This window comes from Mus musculus, chromosome 16 (assembly GCF_000001635.26).
Source record: "Mus musculus strain C57BL/6J chromosome 16, GRCm38.p6 C57BL/6J".
NCBI lineage: Eukaryota > Metazoa > Chordata > Mammalia > Rodentia > Muridae > Mus > Mus musculus.
The window spans coordinates 4073971-4090356 of NC_000082.6; the positions used below are offsets into that span (position 1 = coordinate 4073971).

Consider the following 16386-nt stretch of genomic DNA (forward strand, 5'->3'; position numbering starts at 1 on the left):
GCAGGAAGACCAGTCTGAATTAAATTTTGGGAGACAGTCTCAAAATAGAAGAACAAAACCAAAACAACAACAAAAACCAAGCTCTCTCTGTTTACAAATTGTGGATGAGATATGAGCTCTCAGCTGCCTCTCGGCACCATGGCTGCCTGTCACCAAGCTCCTTACCATGATTGCTATGGACCTGTAACTGAGCCTATCCTCTCTATGAAGGGAGCCAGGGACAGATGAGCAAACTTCCTGCTGCTGGTGTGTGTGCCGTGGGGATGGCCAGTTAAGACAAACCAGAACTAAGACAAAGGTCTAGCCACCAGTGCTACTTCAACAGCAAAAGTCACAATACAGTAGAAGAGATGGGGTGTGCTTTATTTTGAAGATAAAAGCAGAAGACACAGTAAACAATACGGATGAGACGAAAAATTCTGCCATGGCAAGCCCAGCTGCAAAGGAGTGTGCAGACACACAGGCTGCATTGCATGATTCTCCGGTGTCGCCCAACCTTCCCCCTCCCCCCTTCCCTTCTCCCTCTTGCTCTGGCCCACTTGCTCCAGCCCATAGGTTTTTCATTTGTGAGCCACCATGTGGTTGACCTCTGGAAGAGCAGTCAGTGCTCTTAACTGCTGAGCCATTTCACCAGCCTCTTCTCCCGTATATTTGTAAAATATATCCATCAAAAAAGGTGGTGCATACCTTTAATCTCAGCGCAGAGGCAGAGAGGCAGAGGTAGGTGGATCTGAGTTCAAGGCCAGCCTGGTCTACAGAGTGAGTTCCAGGACATCCAGAGCTACACAGAGAAACCCTGTCTAAAAACAACAAACCAAAACAAACCAAACAAAAAAATCTTTGGAAAACAAAGGGGGGGGGGGCAGAACCAGATACCAGATTTGATTCCAGGTTAGCTTAACTGTCTAAAGAATAAACCAACAACTTAATATATGTGCCTGAATCAGACACTAAACACACCATCTGCATAGTATCAGTCTTCACGTTTCCCCCACACCCTAAATGAAAAGCCACAAAAACCTCAACGGCAGGCAGGCCACAGTCTCTTGTTAAAGTGCTGGGTGGCTTGGGACTTACACAGTAGCACTGATAATGTGACTGTGATATTGCAGACATGCATGTGTACACACACACACACACACACACCTAGTGCCCATGTTCCCCCCTAGCCACAACCACATCCCTTTTCCACAGGAACTGTTAAGAGTTGGCTCAGGGCCTCCCGTGTTGTCCTCCCAAGCCTGTCCTGTCCACTATTCACAGTAGCCTCTCCCATTCACCACTCACTCTCCTATCTATACGGCTCATTCCAGTGCTGGTTTAGGGCATTCCTTAATAAACTTGTTAAGATATAATTAACTTTACTGAATTACAACAGAGACAAGCTTTTCATCTCATAAGCCAATGCATCTATTACAAAAGCAGATTTTTCTCCAGCCTGAGACTGGTTCTGGGCACCCTGCAGAAGCTTCTTAGTTGAGCTTTCAAGAGGAGGAAAAAAAATCACCCGGAACCACTCAAGCGAGCAAGGGGTGAAAACACATGAGCTGTGAACTTCTACTTCAAAAAGATCACCCACCTTCCCTACAGATCTGTAACTGTCCGTACTAGAGCTCTGCTCATAATGGTAACTCACAGGCAAGCAGTGTTCTAAGTTGTGAGATATGCTGGCTGTTTTTCTGCAATTCTTGTTGGGTTTCAGTCCCTGGCACAAGAGACTGAGGTACATATTTTACACACTAAAGCAGACCTGGCCTCTAGATTCTCTCAGTATCTCACTCCCTACCTGGCATACCCTGCCCCTAATCCTAAACTTTCCAGCCCAGGGGCTGGGCTGCCCTTCCTCTAGACGTTCCTTCTTATATAATCTAGACATTTTGATGTGTGTCTCGCTCTGTCTCTTTCTCTGCCCCCTACACACACACACACCCCTTCCCAAGGCAACTTTCCTGGCCTTGGTCCTTGGGGTCAGTGAACTCGAGAGAGCAGCTTCCCAATAGACCTGCCTTTACTATAATCTAATCTGGTTTATCTCACTGGCTGTGGAGATATAACCTATCAATTACAAATGTCAGACCATCTCCAATTTACAGAAGACACAGGTGAGAGCTAGTTACATGGAGTGCCACTTCCTGTCTGGCCTTCTAGTTGTATCCTACCTTGACAAGTTTATTATAGATGGCAAGCATGAACTTAGGAGCATCAGCAAAGACAGAAATCAGGGAAGCTCTGGAGAAACAATGAGTCAAACAACCAATTGACCAATCAACCAACAGCACGGGGTTCTTGATAGCTGATACTTCCCAGAAGGAACACAAGGAAGCAGGCTGAAATCTTTAATGAAGTGGCAATCTCTCCAATAGGAAATGGATACTATGTATGTATTTTCTCCACCTAAGACCCAGGGAGAATTAGTGCCACCACAGCAGCAGGCAAAGTCGGTGAAAAGGAGCACCAATGTTGCAAATAAAAAACTTGAGCTAGACTCCAGAGTCAACTTTGGGAACAGACTGAGCAAACCAGCCAAGGTTGAGAAGGTGTTTGCAGAACATGATGCAAAGATACACAAGAAATCAGAGAAGATACGGATCCACTGTTAAGTAAAACCAGCTTCTCTGTAGATAGAAATCACAAGAGATGTCTTCTACACAGAGCTCTTTTTTTTTTTAGTATTCTCCGTGGCACTGGGGACCAATTCAGGGCCTATGCAAGCCAAGCACAAACTGCCTTTGGGGGCTCTTTTTTTGTTGTTTTGGTTTGAGACATACTCAAATGTTGGAAAAGATACTATGGGTAAATCAGTTTTGCTACTAGAGGACACATATACAGACAAAAGTATTTTGAGCACCAGGCACTGTGGCACACTTTAATCCTACCACTCTGGGGAGCAGAGGCAGATGAATCTCTGTGAGTTTGTGACCACCCTGGCCAGGCGGAACATATATGGTGAAACCCTGTCACCCTCCCCACACCCAATAAAAAACTGAGGTGAAGTTTGGCAGATTAGCTAATACAGAAATAAAAGGGCAAATTCTGAAACCGAAAACATGTTCCTAAAGATTTAAGCAATCGCTCACTCAAATCTGTTAAACACTGTAACGATATTTGTGGCCAAGAGAACATTTAGTGGAGGATGAGAGCGACAAAACTTCGGAAAGCCATTGGGAAGCTATGTTTATGCGAAACATAAATGTAATGAATGCCAGAAGCTTTAATATTCTTTCGCAGTTAATTCTTGACTTGAGCCCTTTTATGTAAAAATAGCTGTAAATACGTATAATTTAAGTGTATGTAACGCTAACATCTTCACTGTTACATGAGTGCGGGGTGGGAAAGTATAGATTAAGGTTATTCTCTCTCCTTTCCTTTCTCTTTCAATTCCAGGGATCAAACACGCGGAGTTCACTGGCTCCCTGAAGTCCTGGGTAACCGTTGGTTTTGCTCACCGTAGTTACCCCAGGGCTTGACTTCTGCGAGAGCTGAGCTTGTGAACAGCCGCGTGCAACGAACTTGTCAACCCAAGCGCGGGAGCGTCTGCAATCAGGACTACCAGGGACTGACGAGAGCAGGCTGTGGCTGCCCGTGACTCGGCTCCCCAAAAGCGACCACAAGGTCCTACTCCCCGCCCCACTTAGCAGCTCCGGCGCAGTGCGGCCTCCCGCCGGTCTAAGAGTGTGCACACAGCCTCAGACGCCGCCTCTGCGCTCTCGTGCCGCGCTCACCTCGCCGAACTCCAGCCAGCGCGGGGGCCCGCAGTACAGTCTGCAGCCCGCGGCCCCACAGCAACACAGCTCGCAGCTCGCACGCCATGCTTCCTTTCCCAAGTGTGGCTAACAGCCTAACAGAGTGATGAGGGGGCCTTCCGCGGGGGCGGCTCAGTGACGTCATGGCGCGCGACGGGCTGTCCAAGGCGTTGCCTGTGCGAGAACGGGAACGCAGCAAACCGCAGCGCGGGGGCCCTGAAGACTGTACTTTTTGACCTTGGATCTCAGTGACAAGGTCGCTGATCCCTTGCATTGTGCGTGTGAGGGTTATAGTGTCCCCGGCCCGCGGTGCTGGCGGTCCCTAGGCGGGAGCATCCCATTCTCGAGATGGCACTACCCAGCTGGAGTGTGGATCCACTGAAAAACTCTTACAGCAATGCCAAAACCTACACTTTGACAAATTTTAGGTTTGACTGTTATTCGCCAAAACGTGAGCTCAGTAACCAACACCTTTGGACTTACCCGTTTATTGTGACTTTCTCCCTACTGGAAGCTTGTTTGGGGATCCAGGCCACAAACCTTGTCTCTAAAGTTTTTTTTTTTTTTTTTTTTTTTGTTTTTTTGTTTTTTTGTTTTTGTTTTTCGAGACAGGGTTTCTCTGTATAGCCCTGGCTGTCCTGGAACTCACTTTGTAGACCAGGCTGGCCTCGAACTCAGAAATCCACCTGCCTCTGCCTCCCAAGTGCTGGGATTAAAGGCTTGCACCACCACGCCCGGCCCTCTAAAGTTTAATCCAAACTCCAGCCGCCTCCAGAGCAGGTCGCTTGTCCCGGTCCTAACCTCAGAGTAAGGCCCAGCGAGGACCTTTCTGACAGGTTCTCGCTTGATTCTGACACACACCAGATACATTTTCCTATGATCAGATTTTACTAAAACATTAGAGCGATTATCTAGCTTGTTAGCAGACACTAGTAGCAAGAGCAGTTAATTCCTGGATCCAGAATAGACTTGAAGTTTTGGTATAGGGAATGTTTAGTTACTGTTCTAGGTTGACAAGGATTGCTCCCACATTGACTTTATAGATGGAAAATAGATAAGAATGGGCAGATATGAGGCCAAACTTTAATACAGGCTCTGTATTTAAAGTGCCTGTTGCCCTGATAACCCCAAGAAATTGACAGAGCACTGTGTGCCTGTGATCTCAGTGCTGGGGAGACAGAAACAAGAGAATCCTTGGGTTTTGCTAGCCAACCAATCTGATTCTGATGTCCCATGTTCAGTAAAAGGCCATGTTTCAATATAAGGTGGAGAGAGCACCTGAACACCTCACAATTCCTACCCCTAACCCCCAGCCAGTTCTGCTCCTGCTGGGCCCACATCCTCCACAACCAGCCCCACCCCTGCTCCCTAGTGTCTTTTTCCATGGTCACCCTTAGATCCTCACAGTTCTAGCTTCTGCCCCCAGGTTCTGTATTACCTCCTCTAATCTGCCTGAGTCCCAGTCATCACACAGAATAGCTTCTCTTGATACTAATCCTCGAGGTTTCATTCTTTTAATTCTCCATTCTGGAATCATCTCTTCAGTCAGAAATGACATACTCAGCCGGGCGTGGTGGTGCAACACCTTTAATCCCAGCACTCGGGAGGCAGAGGCAGGCAGATTTCTGAGTTCGAGGCCAGCCTGGTCTACAAAGTGAGTTCCAGGACAGCCAAGGCTATACAGAGAAACCCTGTCTCGGAAAAAACAAACAAACAAACAAACAAACAAACAAACCAGAAATGACATACTCATCTGTAGAACTCTTCTGTAGATATGGCTTGAGAATATTAAGAAAGGAGAAGTGACATTTAGTAAAGGAAGGGGAATCTGGGCTTTAGTTAAGAATGGGGATGTAGGTTCTGCCCAGTATAAACTTCTTACATTCCAGGGAAACCAACTCTATCTAGGCCCACCTGTGGCCCACCAGGAAACCAGTTTGGAACCCATGCATTACCAAGGGAAATGACATCCCACAAAATTCCAAGGGCCATTTACACTCTAGCACAAACTGTAGTGGTTGCCTAACAGTGGTCCACTTCAGATACCTCTTAACATCTGACCCTTGATCTGCCTGGTTCCACTTCTCAGATTGAAACTTGTAATACTTCCTTCAATGTTCACTCCAGGAGTGAGTGTGGAAAGTTAAAAGTTATCTTGTTAGTGGCCCACACTTGTGCCAAGGACTGAGAAGTTCTGGGCAATGTTTGAGATAATAAAGGAATCTTGGCAGCAAGAGGGAAAAATACCCACAAGAGATGACAGGAACTGTCAGTCACGCCTCCCCCCTCCCCCCTGTCCCCACTGGTTGCATTCAGTGGACTTTCACAGATCTGTGTGCCCAGATTCTCACTGTAACTTGGAACGTTCCATATCCTTCAAGGAGCCTCTCTCCCTAATTCCATAGATAAACCTACACATACTGAAAATGTAAGTTTCCTTGTGGCAAGAGCCACAGAATACAAGATGAAATACCTAAAGGCCATTTCAGTTTCCAAGCCTCTAGTAATGTATAATTTTTTGAATTTTGTAGAGTGGACAAAGTGTAGTCTGCTTGGCTCAATTCTGTGGATAGCTAGGCTTACTTGACTCCCTCTGAATTTTTGTTTAGTGAAAAGTGAATTGTCAAAGATTTCATAAATCTTTTATCCCAGTAGGTTTTTTTTTTCTTTAAAAGATTTCATGTATGTCAGTACACTGTAGCTGTCTTCAGACACACCAGAAGAGGGTATTGGATCCCCATTACAGATGGTTGTGAGCCACCATGTGGATGCTGGGAATTGAACTCAGGACCTTTGGAAGAGCAGTCAGTGCTCTTAACCACTGAGCCATCTCTCCAGCTCCATAATCTATAAACACTGAACATGATGAAAGCAATGTTTTAGACAATATAGACCAGCTGCAGTCCACATTCACTCACCAAAATTCCCCGAGGGCCTATTTTTAGTTTTGGCTTTGCACCATTTCTTTATTATCTGATCCTTATTTTCCCCACCCTGTGCCTAGAATGTGCAACAGAAATTAAACACGACCAGTGCAATAAAACACATCGGGCTTCTCTGTATCTTCAGTCAGATGGGCAGGCAGACTATTTTTAACCCTACAATTCCCCAGGCTTGCTTCAACGTCTAGACAGACCTGCTTCCCTGTATACTGTTCTGTATTTCCTGGTATCACAGTGGCCACCAACACACAATCAGCTTAATTAGAAGTGTATATCCCCTTTCGTTTTTAAATACCAGCTTATTTTGTCATGCATCAACAATCTAGTTGATTCAAAACCCATCCTTACCACTTCCCCATAAGATAATTCTCTCCCTATGTAACTCTGACATTTCCTATGTACATCAGGAAGGCCTTAAACCCACCTGCCTCTGGCTCTTCTCTGATGAAAGGTGTGGGCTACCACACCATGCTAGCCCCATTTAATAGAAACCAAAACATCTTTGCACTCCAACAATGTAGGAAAACAGCATGTTATCTGTGAATGTAATATTCAGTTCCTAAATGCTAGTGTTTCTTAGAGCCTCAAATGAATTTAAGTATACTAGGATCTTCAGTCACTGACTGGTAGTTGAGCTAAGGCTAAGGGGACCATTAGCCAATCGGAACCATCTTTGAATCCAAGCAGTTTTACCAGCTTTTATTATAAACACCAGCACATTTCAAGTTCCCTCTTTTTGATCACAAATATAGGACTTTTTTCTTTTCCTCTTAAGTATACAGCATGAGACACAGTGTCTGGGCACTCCAGCTCTTACAGAAATTTCCTTAGGACAAAATAGGGATAATATCCACAGCCCACTCTCAGCCACATCCTTTGACATCCAAATGGACAATTGCATAGGATGCAGAGTCCAAGGAGGTTGGTACAAAGCTTTGAATTTCAGGATAGCCTGAAAAGGATGTCCCCAGTGCCCACATTAAAAGGCTACACATTGTCAAGTGCCACCTCCTGAGTGGGGCTGAGAGCAGCTCCTCTGAGGCTCCAGTTCCTCTTCTTGTTTGAACACATGGCTTGGGACTTCCCAATTGGCAGCAAAGGGAATTCTGAAGAGAGCCAAAATGTGCAAGGACCCATCAAGTTGAGCAAAGACGAGCATCACCTCTGGAGGACTTGGGACAGGGCTTAGTTGGGGATGTTAGAGGATGGTCTATTCCTTACCTGGTCTTATCCACAGCATTAAATTTCAAGATTCAAAATTCTACATTGAAAACTCTAATCTCGAATAGCTTCAAGTTTAGACTTCCAAGCACTGGGAATTTTGAAAATACTTTTGTGAACTTAAAAGGCCAAAAGGAAGGCTATTTGGGTCATGATTTCTAAATTTAGCAGCCCCCCACCCCCATCTAGACCACTCTTTTGTTGGAAGACAGGTATTTAAAAAAAAAAATTCCCTGGGAGCAGCAGACTAGGGGTAACAGTCCCCCGTCAGTGGTCCTCCTCTGAGAGTGACATTTACAGTATTCAGGAGCTACCATCCCCTGCTCAGGAAGGTACCTGTAACTCCATGACTCCATGAGTGGGTAAGACCATCAAGTAGCAGCCCCCAGGGTGGCACCAGGCCTGCAAGGCCCTAATGAGGCCACATGGGGCAGGCTGAACTTTTGGGGAGGGGAGGTCAGGAACCACCTCAAGTCCCTGGAGCACCCTTTGCATTGATTGTGGGATCTGGGTAGAGAAGGGGGGTCTGAAAAAAAAAGGCAGGAGCCCTCCCCACAGGGGCAGCTGACCAACAAAGAGGAGGACAGGAAGAGTGGGCTGGAGGCAAAGAGCTGTTTCTGACCCAGTGGTGATAGTCCTTCCTGGCATGGGTGACATTCACCTGTGAGTACTAAATATGCAAGGTGGTCCTGAGCTGCCCCTCACTGTCTGTGCAAGGAGCTCCCCTTTCCTCCCTCAGTGGCCACAGTCTGGGACAGTGCTCAGCTGCCACTTGCACTGCAGCTATGACTGTAGCCCCAATCTCTCCACTCTGAGCAAACAATCAGAACCATGTCTTACAAAGAACAGACTCCAAAAATATATATAAATAAATAAAAACCTTAAACATTCTTACAGGGATCTTAAAGAACAGAATACATGTTAAAAACTTCAGTAATTTATATCAATTTTAAGCGATACTTTATATACAATGGGGAAAAAAACACATGCATAGTCCAAATACAATGTTGAAAACAGCATTTTCATAACAAAAAAAAAAAAACCCCGAACACTAAGTGTTAATACCATGTACATGAATTCAAGAAGGACCACCCTTTTTGTCTGTTGCACACAGTTTATTTAACAATATGATATAAGAAATGAGTTGGTACGTTACCATTCTATACAGTGATTGAATCTTCTTGAATTTTCTTATTTATAGTAATTATAGCGCTTGCATGATTTACACTAGAATTGCTTTTCCTCATTTCAAGTTTCACATAGAAGAAAGAAAAGAATGCTTCTTCTCTATTAACATTAGCATGGTCTAAGAGAGTGATCATCCCTATTTTTGTCTAAAACCAGTTTTATCAGAGAAACAAAGCAACAATTTCTACATCTGCAAGACAAGAGGTTGGCTTAAGCCAGCATGTATAGATAGATGTGTGTGGGTGTGTACATGTGTGCACGCCGGAGTCAATTCCTATCATCCAGGGGTAATACTTGGAGATGCCCACAGAGTTCACTATAGAAAAAAATCTTCCCGCAACATCAGCTCGTTATCGGGACACATTATAAGATGCATTATTTCTGGAACCAGTTTCTGAGTATTATTTTTCTTCTCACTTTTAAACATAAATGTTTAAGTCTTGAAAATACAAATAAAAAATATGAATATAATGAACTTGTTTTTCCCGTTAAAAAAAGGCATGAGTCACCAGCAATGACGACAAAAAGTCCAAACAACCCCCCACCCCCAAAACAAAACAGAAAAAAATAAAAATAAAAAAGAGAGAGAGAGAGAGAGAGAAAAAAAAAGCTGAGAGAGAGAGACACCAGATATTTAAACCAACTGGTTTTTAACAAAAAAATATATTCTTTGTATTGTTTCTTTAAACATCAGTCTGCCCTTCCACACTTGGGAGTCACAGTCCCATCTAGGCTTAATAAAAAGAGCCCAAATGCCTGAATTTTCAGTACAAAAAGTCCAAAAACATGAAAGGGGAGGGGGAGGAGAAAAACAAAACAAAACAAAAAAACAAACAAAACAAAAACCCAAAACAACAACAAAAAAAAGAAAAACAAAAACAAAAAAACCCAAAAAACAAACAAAAGAAAAAAAGAAAAAAAAAAAACCCAAACCCCCAAAACAAAAAAACAAAACAAAACAAATACCCAATGCTCTCATAATGCTACAAACCCTCCACAAACTTTTCTAGTGTGTCTCCCGTGGTATCACCAACCAGGGACAGTTCACTGGACAGTGCGCTCCTGTTGGGGGTATTCAGCTGGGGGAGCATTGCACTCTGTTCAGGGTTCCCCAGGTGTCCCTGATCCATGGAGCTGGCCATGGTGACTGCGAGTCCAGGGTGAGGGGAACCAGTCTGGGGTGAAACATGGTGTGGTGAAGGCTGGGGTTGTATCCGTGGTGACGGGCTGGAATGTGGAGGTTGGGATTGGGGCCGTGGAGACTGCACAGGGGCTGGAGATCGCACCTGGTTACTAAGGGATGTGGCGATCTGCTGGCCAGGGAGATGTGAGGCCTGTGGCTGTCCTGAGAGCATGTGCTGCTGGGGGCTCATGGGGTTCGGCTGGCCTGGTGACCCAATTTGTTGCTTCATCTGCTGCTGCTGCAGAATCCGTTGCTGCAGGGCCTGCTGGATATTAGGGGTGCTGTCTGCCCCTAGCCCAGGCTGCCCCATCTGGCCAAGTTGTCCCATTGGAGCAGCCATCTGGCCCATGGAGCTGCCCTGGATGGGGAGGTGCTGTTGCATGCGTTGCTGCTGCATGGCTGGGGCATAACCTCCAGGTCCTTGTGGCTGCTGGAACTGGCTGTGTCCCGCCATGCCCCCGGCCAAGCTGGCACTATTTTGTTGTTGCTGCTGCTGCTGCTGCTGTTGCTGCTGCTGCTGCTGGTGCTGTAGCAGCTGTCTCCTCACCATTTCTCGGTACTGTGGATTCATGTTTGTCATGTTGGGGTTGTGTCCTGGGTTCATGATGTTCAGAGCTTGTCCCTGGGGATTCAGGCCTCCCATTGCTGGTTGTGGTGGAGGCACACCAGGCCGTGGCACACCAGCTTGCATTGCGTTCAGGTTTTGCAAACTAGGCTGCTGGTGCATGCCAGGCTGGGGCTGCATACCAGGCTGGGATTGAAGTCCGGGCTGGGGCTGCATGCCAGGCTGATTGGCCACATACTTGGCTGTGCGCTGTTTGATGAAAGCTGCCATTAGCTGTGGGTTTGATTTAAGGATGTTCAGCACCTGCTGCTGCTGCTGAGGAGAGCTGGGTGACTTTAGGGTCCGTAGCAGGTCTTGCAGGGCACTTGGCGAGATGCTCCTTGGTGGCTGCACATTGGGCATCCGTGGCCCAGCCACTGCTGCCTGGGCCTGCATGGACATTACAGGCCTGGGCATGCCTGGCATCGGCTGCTGCTGAGGGATGGGTGCCTGCTGCCACTGCCCAGGTGGCATACTAGACATGACAGGCCCACTGACTTGGTTGGGACGGGGCACATTCAGGCCCACAGGAGTCATTTGGCTTCCTGGGGTCCCCATACCTGCACGTCCTGGGGGCATGCCATTGTTGATGTTTGCTCGGTATAGGTGCTGCTGCTGCTGGGCCTCACGTTCAATTTGCCGGGCTGCTTCTACTGCTGCAGGTGGGGGCTGGGCAGGGGGTGGGGGAGCTGGCACCTGGTTGGTAGGCTTCCCAGCAGACACTATTGTTGGGGGCTGAGTCCGGGCTACATTAGGGAAGCCAGCTGGTGACATGTTAACAGGTGAAGGCTGAGGCTGGGCTGGGGGCTGTGGTGTTTGGGGTGTGCTGGGCTGCTGTGTAGGAGTCCCGGGTGGTGCTGAGGTAGGAGAAGGCAAACTCTGCTGAGGCACATTGCGGGTGTTCATGGTTGCCATTCGCCGGCGCATGAGCTGAGCCTGCTGCAGGCGATGCTGGATCTGCTGCTGGCGGAGCTTATGTTTGATGTTGAGGCAGAAGGGCACAGGGCATTTATTTTCTTGGCAGTGTTTGGCGTGGTAGCAGCAAAGAGCAATGAGCTGCTTGCACACTGGGCATCCTCCATTAGTCTTGCGCTTGCAGCCCTTGGTGTGCTGCACGACTCGCTTCATCTTCTGGCAAGACGGCAGTGAGCAGTTGGCATTGCGACACTGGCAGGCATGCACCAGGGACTGGATGCAGCGCTGGATGCTGAGACGCCGGGATTCCTGGGGGCTCTTGGACTGTGGCTCACCCTGACTGCTGCCCTCATCATCTAGGCCTAGCCCCCACTTCACCATCTTATGGGTGTGGCTCTTTGTGTTGTAGCAATTGATACAAAGGTCATAGTCCTGTAGACAAGAGGAACAGAGCAGCATTAGCACAGGCCCAGCATGAGCAGATACCCTTAGGCAAGGGGCACATTGTAAGACCAAGTCTTGAGCAGTAATTAATGGGTCCCTTCCTTCTTTATTTTATGTGCTTTAGGAAAAGTATCAGACTTAAGAACTTGAGACTTAACAGCAAGGACTAAGAACACTGGGGCTATTTCCACCAAGCACTATCAGGGGACTGTGAGACACTACCTCTAGGAGAAATGATCCTTACCCAACAACAGAAGCCCTAGTGGCTTAGAGTTACCTGAACTCAGAAACTAAAAAGGAAGCATTAAACCTGAAGGGCAGGAGCTTGGGAGAGAATTCAGTAGGGAAGAGGACTAGGTGGTCAAATATGAGGACCTGAGTTTCTTTCTTTTTTCTTTTGGTTTTTCGAGACAGGGTTTCTCTGTGTGGCCCTGGGTGCCCTGGGACTCACTCTGTAGACCAGACTGTTCTGGAACTCAGAAATCTGCCTGCATCTGCTTCCCAAGCGCTGGGATCAAAGGTGTGCGCCACCACTGCCCAGCGACATTTCTTTTCTTAAGGAAATGAGGTAAAGAGCTACAGAGTAATTCTCCTCTGGCCTCTGTGCTCATACACACAAATATGCGTACTCACAAATAATACACTCACACCCACCCACAGAATACATCTGAAGATGAAGTCCTATGGCTTGGCTGAGAAAAGCACACACAAAATCCTAAAACCAGGGGCTGGTGAGATGGCTCAGTGGGTAAGAGCACCCGACTGCTCTTCCTAAGGTCCAGAGTTCAAATCCCAGCAACCACATGGTGGCTCACAACCATCTGTAACAAGATCTGACTCCTTCTTCTGGAGTGTCTGAGACAGCTACAGTGTACTTACATATAATAAATAAATAAATCTTTGGGAAAAAAAAAAAAAAAATCCTAAAACCAGCAAAGCAGAAAGAGGATTGAGAAAGGTGTGTGTGTACGACCAATGACAACAGGGAACAAGAATTCAAAGGTAGGCAAAGAAGGAAGGGGCAGGCAACTTTTGACCTGCCCAGGAGAAGCTCTACTAGGGTGAAGAAAGCTACCCACAGAGCAGGAGGCAGTGAAAACACCAGTGGCTCACATCAAGTCTTCTAACCACATTCTGTGATCCTGCCATTGGACCTGATCAAAAGTGCCGACCTGCCAGCAGGGTCAAAGGCCTCCTTAACCACTTAGCAAGGCTAGAAAGAGATAATCAATACCCTGGAACCCCTGTTCTACAGAGCTCTTTCCAGTCAGGCTGCCTCGGTATAGAGCCTGTAGCTGTGGTGGACAGGAGCAGATTAATAAGGAGGACTACAAGGGTGCTACTCCTCATCCTGGGAGGAAGTGCACAAACAGTGCTGTACACAGATGCCAACACCTGCATCCACTCCTGATACTGCAGGGGACACTGCTGCATATGGGGGAAGGCCAGGAGGTAGGTGGTAGTGCTTACCTCACACACAGTGCAGTGCCAGCGTGTTTCCACATGGTGTTTGCACTCATTGCAGGTATAAACAAAGCGGTCCTGGCCCTGTGTGTGCAGCTCCACCAGCATGCACAGAGTGGACCATTTGGAGCGGCGTAAGGAAGAGAATTCCCAGTGCTTGTCTCTGGCCAGGGTGAGGAAGGCATCTCGCCCATCCATGAGGTCACAGCTAAGCAGAGGATCAGGGTCCACGATGGGGGGCTGAGTGCTGATAACAGGCCCAGCATGCAGATGAATCACAAAGAATACCTGAAAGGAGGAGGTGCATTAACCCCACCGAGAAGCAGGTATGCTGAGTGCAGGGCCACCTCTTCCTGTGGAACAGGAGGATAAGCAAACCCAGAGACTGCGTGAGGTTCTCATTTCCTGGGATGGAATTTAACTGATAAAAAGCCAAATAATATTATTAACAGAGTACTGTTCCACCTCTTCCTGTGGACTTGTGTAGGAAAGCCCAACCCCACAGACAGGTGCCCATTGTTTCTCTGGGTACTGAATACCCTCAGAGCCCCCACCAGCCTATGCACTACCTCCTTGTGCTTCTCCATGGTGGCATACAGCTTCTGCGACAGGTCGTTGGAAACATTGGGCATGCTGGGCTTCTTCTTGTTGGCGCGGCTAATGCTGCTTTTGTTTTTGTTGGTCTTCTTGTTGTTCTTTTTCTTCGCATTTTTGCTGTCACCCTGACTGCCCTGCAACCACATGGAAAGCTGTCAGACCAACGCTCATTTCCTAGGCTATAGGGTTCCACAGACCTCATATGCACCTGGGCCACATGCTATTTCCAGAGGGCTAAGAATGGAATCCTCCCAGCCTAGCCACAGCACCTGTATGTCCAGTTACTTCTCCAGGACATTAATTTGCAATCTAAGCAACAGAGGAAATTTTCTATCACTCCCCATAATTCCACTGGCAGGAGTATTCCATCCTGCATGCTCAGGACCTGGTCCTTTGCCTTGAGAAAACCTGCTCATTTATATAAATTTTCAGAAGACATGGGGAAGGTGTAAATGGGAGGCAGCACCAGGAGGATCTTTCCCACTCAATACCTACACTTGGATAATGCTTGTCTGAGAGCATGTCTAAGCTTGTATTGCAAGCTGTTGTTACTACTTTCATTACTGTTGTTACTGCATTCATTAGACTTAGCTGAGGTCTAAAAGGGACTCACTCATTCCTTAATTCAAGTACTTCAATGATTCTACTATGAAAAGAACTTGAGTGTCACGCACTTAGAATACAATATAGAAAAGCTAATCTGATCGAAAAATATTCTTTATCCTGTAGTACTAGGGTAAAACCTAGAAACTTATACACGCTAAGCATGTGCTCTACCACTGAACTCTACCACCCAGTACACCCTCAGTTCTATAATTTCTTTAATGGATGCTATATAACCTAGGATTCAAACTCATCACGCTCCTGCCTCAGGTTCTTGAGTCAAATTATTTAAAATAAAAATGTGCATGCATGTGTGTGTATTTGTGAGTGTACTACAGCGCCCATACAGAGGTCAGACAGTATTTTTTTAGGGAGACGTGTTCTCTTCTACCATGGGGATCCTAGGCCCAGGTACTCTTAGTAGACCCATTTTGGTGGGCCTCAAATAAATTTTAGTTGGGATTTTTTGAGACAGGGTCTCAGTATATCTGTAACTTACTGTGTAGATAGATCAAGCTGGTCTTGAATTGAAGAACATCTGCCTGCTTCTATCTCCCAAGTGCTGGAACTAAAAGTGTAGGCCACCACATCTGGCTTCACCATCAATGTTCTAAAGCAATGGAGTGGAGATAGTGGAATATCCCTTTAATCCTAGCACTCAGGCCGGGCGTGGTGGCACACACCTTTAATCCCAGCACTCAGGAGACAGAGGCAGGCGGATTTCTGAGTTCGAGGCCAGCCCTGGTCAACAGAGTAAGTTCCAGGACAGCCGGGGCTATACAGAGAAACCCTGTCTTGAAAACCAATCAATCCTAGCACTCAGGAAACAAGCTGATCTCTGGCCAGCCGAAGCTACATAGAGACACCCCCCGCACCCCCCCTCCCCCCAAAGAGAAGAAAATTATTTTCATTATCCGCTGCAATGCACTTTGGTTATTTTTCCAGTAGAGTTTTTCCTGCACTTGTGCCCAAGTCTTCCCTAAAACTGCGGTTGAATATATGATATGGTGTACATGGTGTCCTCTCTTCCCTACTTAATACCACCATAAACATTCCTCTACTTCTACTAACTTGAAATTCCAAATTTTCTTATTTTTTACCTGTTTGAGAACTTTATACATGCATAATAGTATGTTTTAACTAAGCATTCTGCCCCTACTTCCTCTACTCCATTTCCTACCCCAGAGAATCTGATTTGTACTGGCAAAGTAGCATCCCCTTATAAAGCATTGGCCATACTTAAAGTTAACCCCGCTAAAGGGTCGTAGATATCCTTGAGGAAGGCAAGTCCTTGCCCTCAGCACCTAACTGCACACAAAAAACAACAGCAGATGGACTTGTCAGCACTTTTCCTAGCACATACTAAGCCCTTGGGTACCCAGTGACCACCAGCTTAGGCGCAAGGCAGGTCCTCTGGACAGGGACTGACACCAAGCCAGAGGCCGCTCTGGATGGCTCTGCTTGTTTTGTATTCCCTCAGAG

General features: G+C 46.8%; 2 protein-coding genes across 8 annotated transcripts in view; both read right to left on the reverse strand.

Annotated features, from left to right (window-relative positions):
- The window catches only part of Trap1 (TNF receptor-associated protein 1), a 37870-nt gene extending 34000 nt beyond the window's left edge, over positions 1-3870 (reverse strand). For 2 of the 3 annotated variants that reach the window (NR_152409.1, NM_026508.2), the window contains exon 1: positions 3723-3840. Coding sequence is in view for 1 of the 3 variants with exons in the window: in NM_026508.2 (NP_080784.1) it covers positions 3723-3810 (88 nt within the window). In the remaining 2 variants the exon portion in view is untranslated. Of the gene's footprint in view, positions 1-3722 lie in introns of all 3 variants that reach the window. The other variant, XR_001781856.2, reaches the window with a different exon arrangement.
- Positions 3871-7363: 3493 nt separating this feature from the next.
- The window catches only part of Crebbp (CREB binding protein), a 132624-nt gene continuing 123601 nt past the window's right edge, over positions 7364-16386 (reverse strand). For 4 of the 5 annotated variants that reach the window (XM_006521754.4, XM_006521753.4, XM_006521751.4 and 1 more), the window contains 3 exons: positions 14274-14435; positions 13711-13992; positions 7364-12228 (listed from right to left, as the gene is read on the reverse strand). In XM_006521754.4, the coding sequence (XP_006521817.1) occupies positions 10078-12228; positions 13711-13992; positions 14274-14435 (2595 nt within the window). In that variant the 3' untranslated portion in view covers positions 7364-10077. The remainder of the gene's footprint in view (positions 12229-13710; positions 13993-14273; positions 14436-16386) is intronic. The other variant, NM_001025432.1, reaches the window with a different exon arrangement.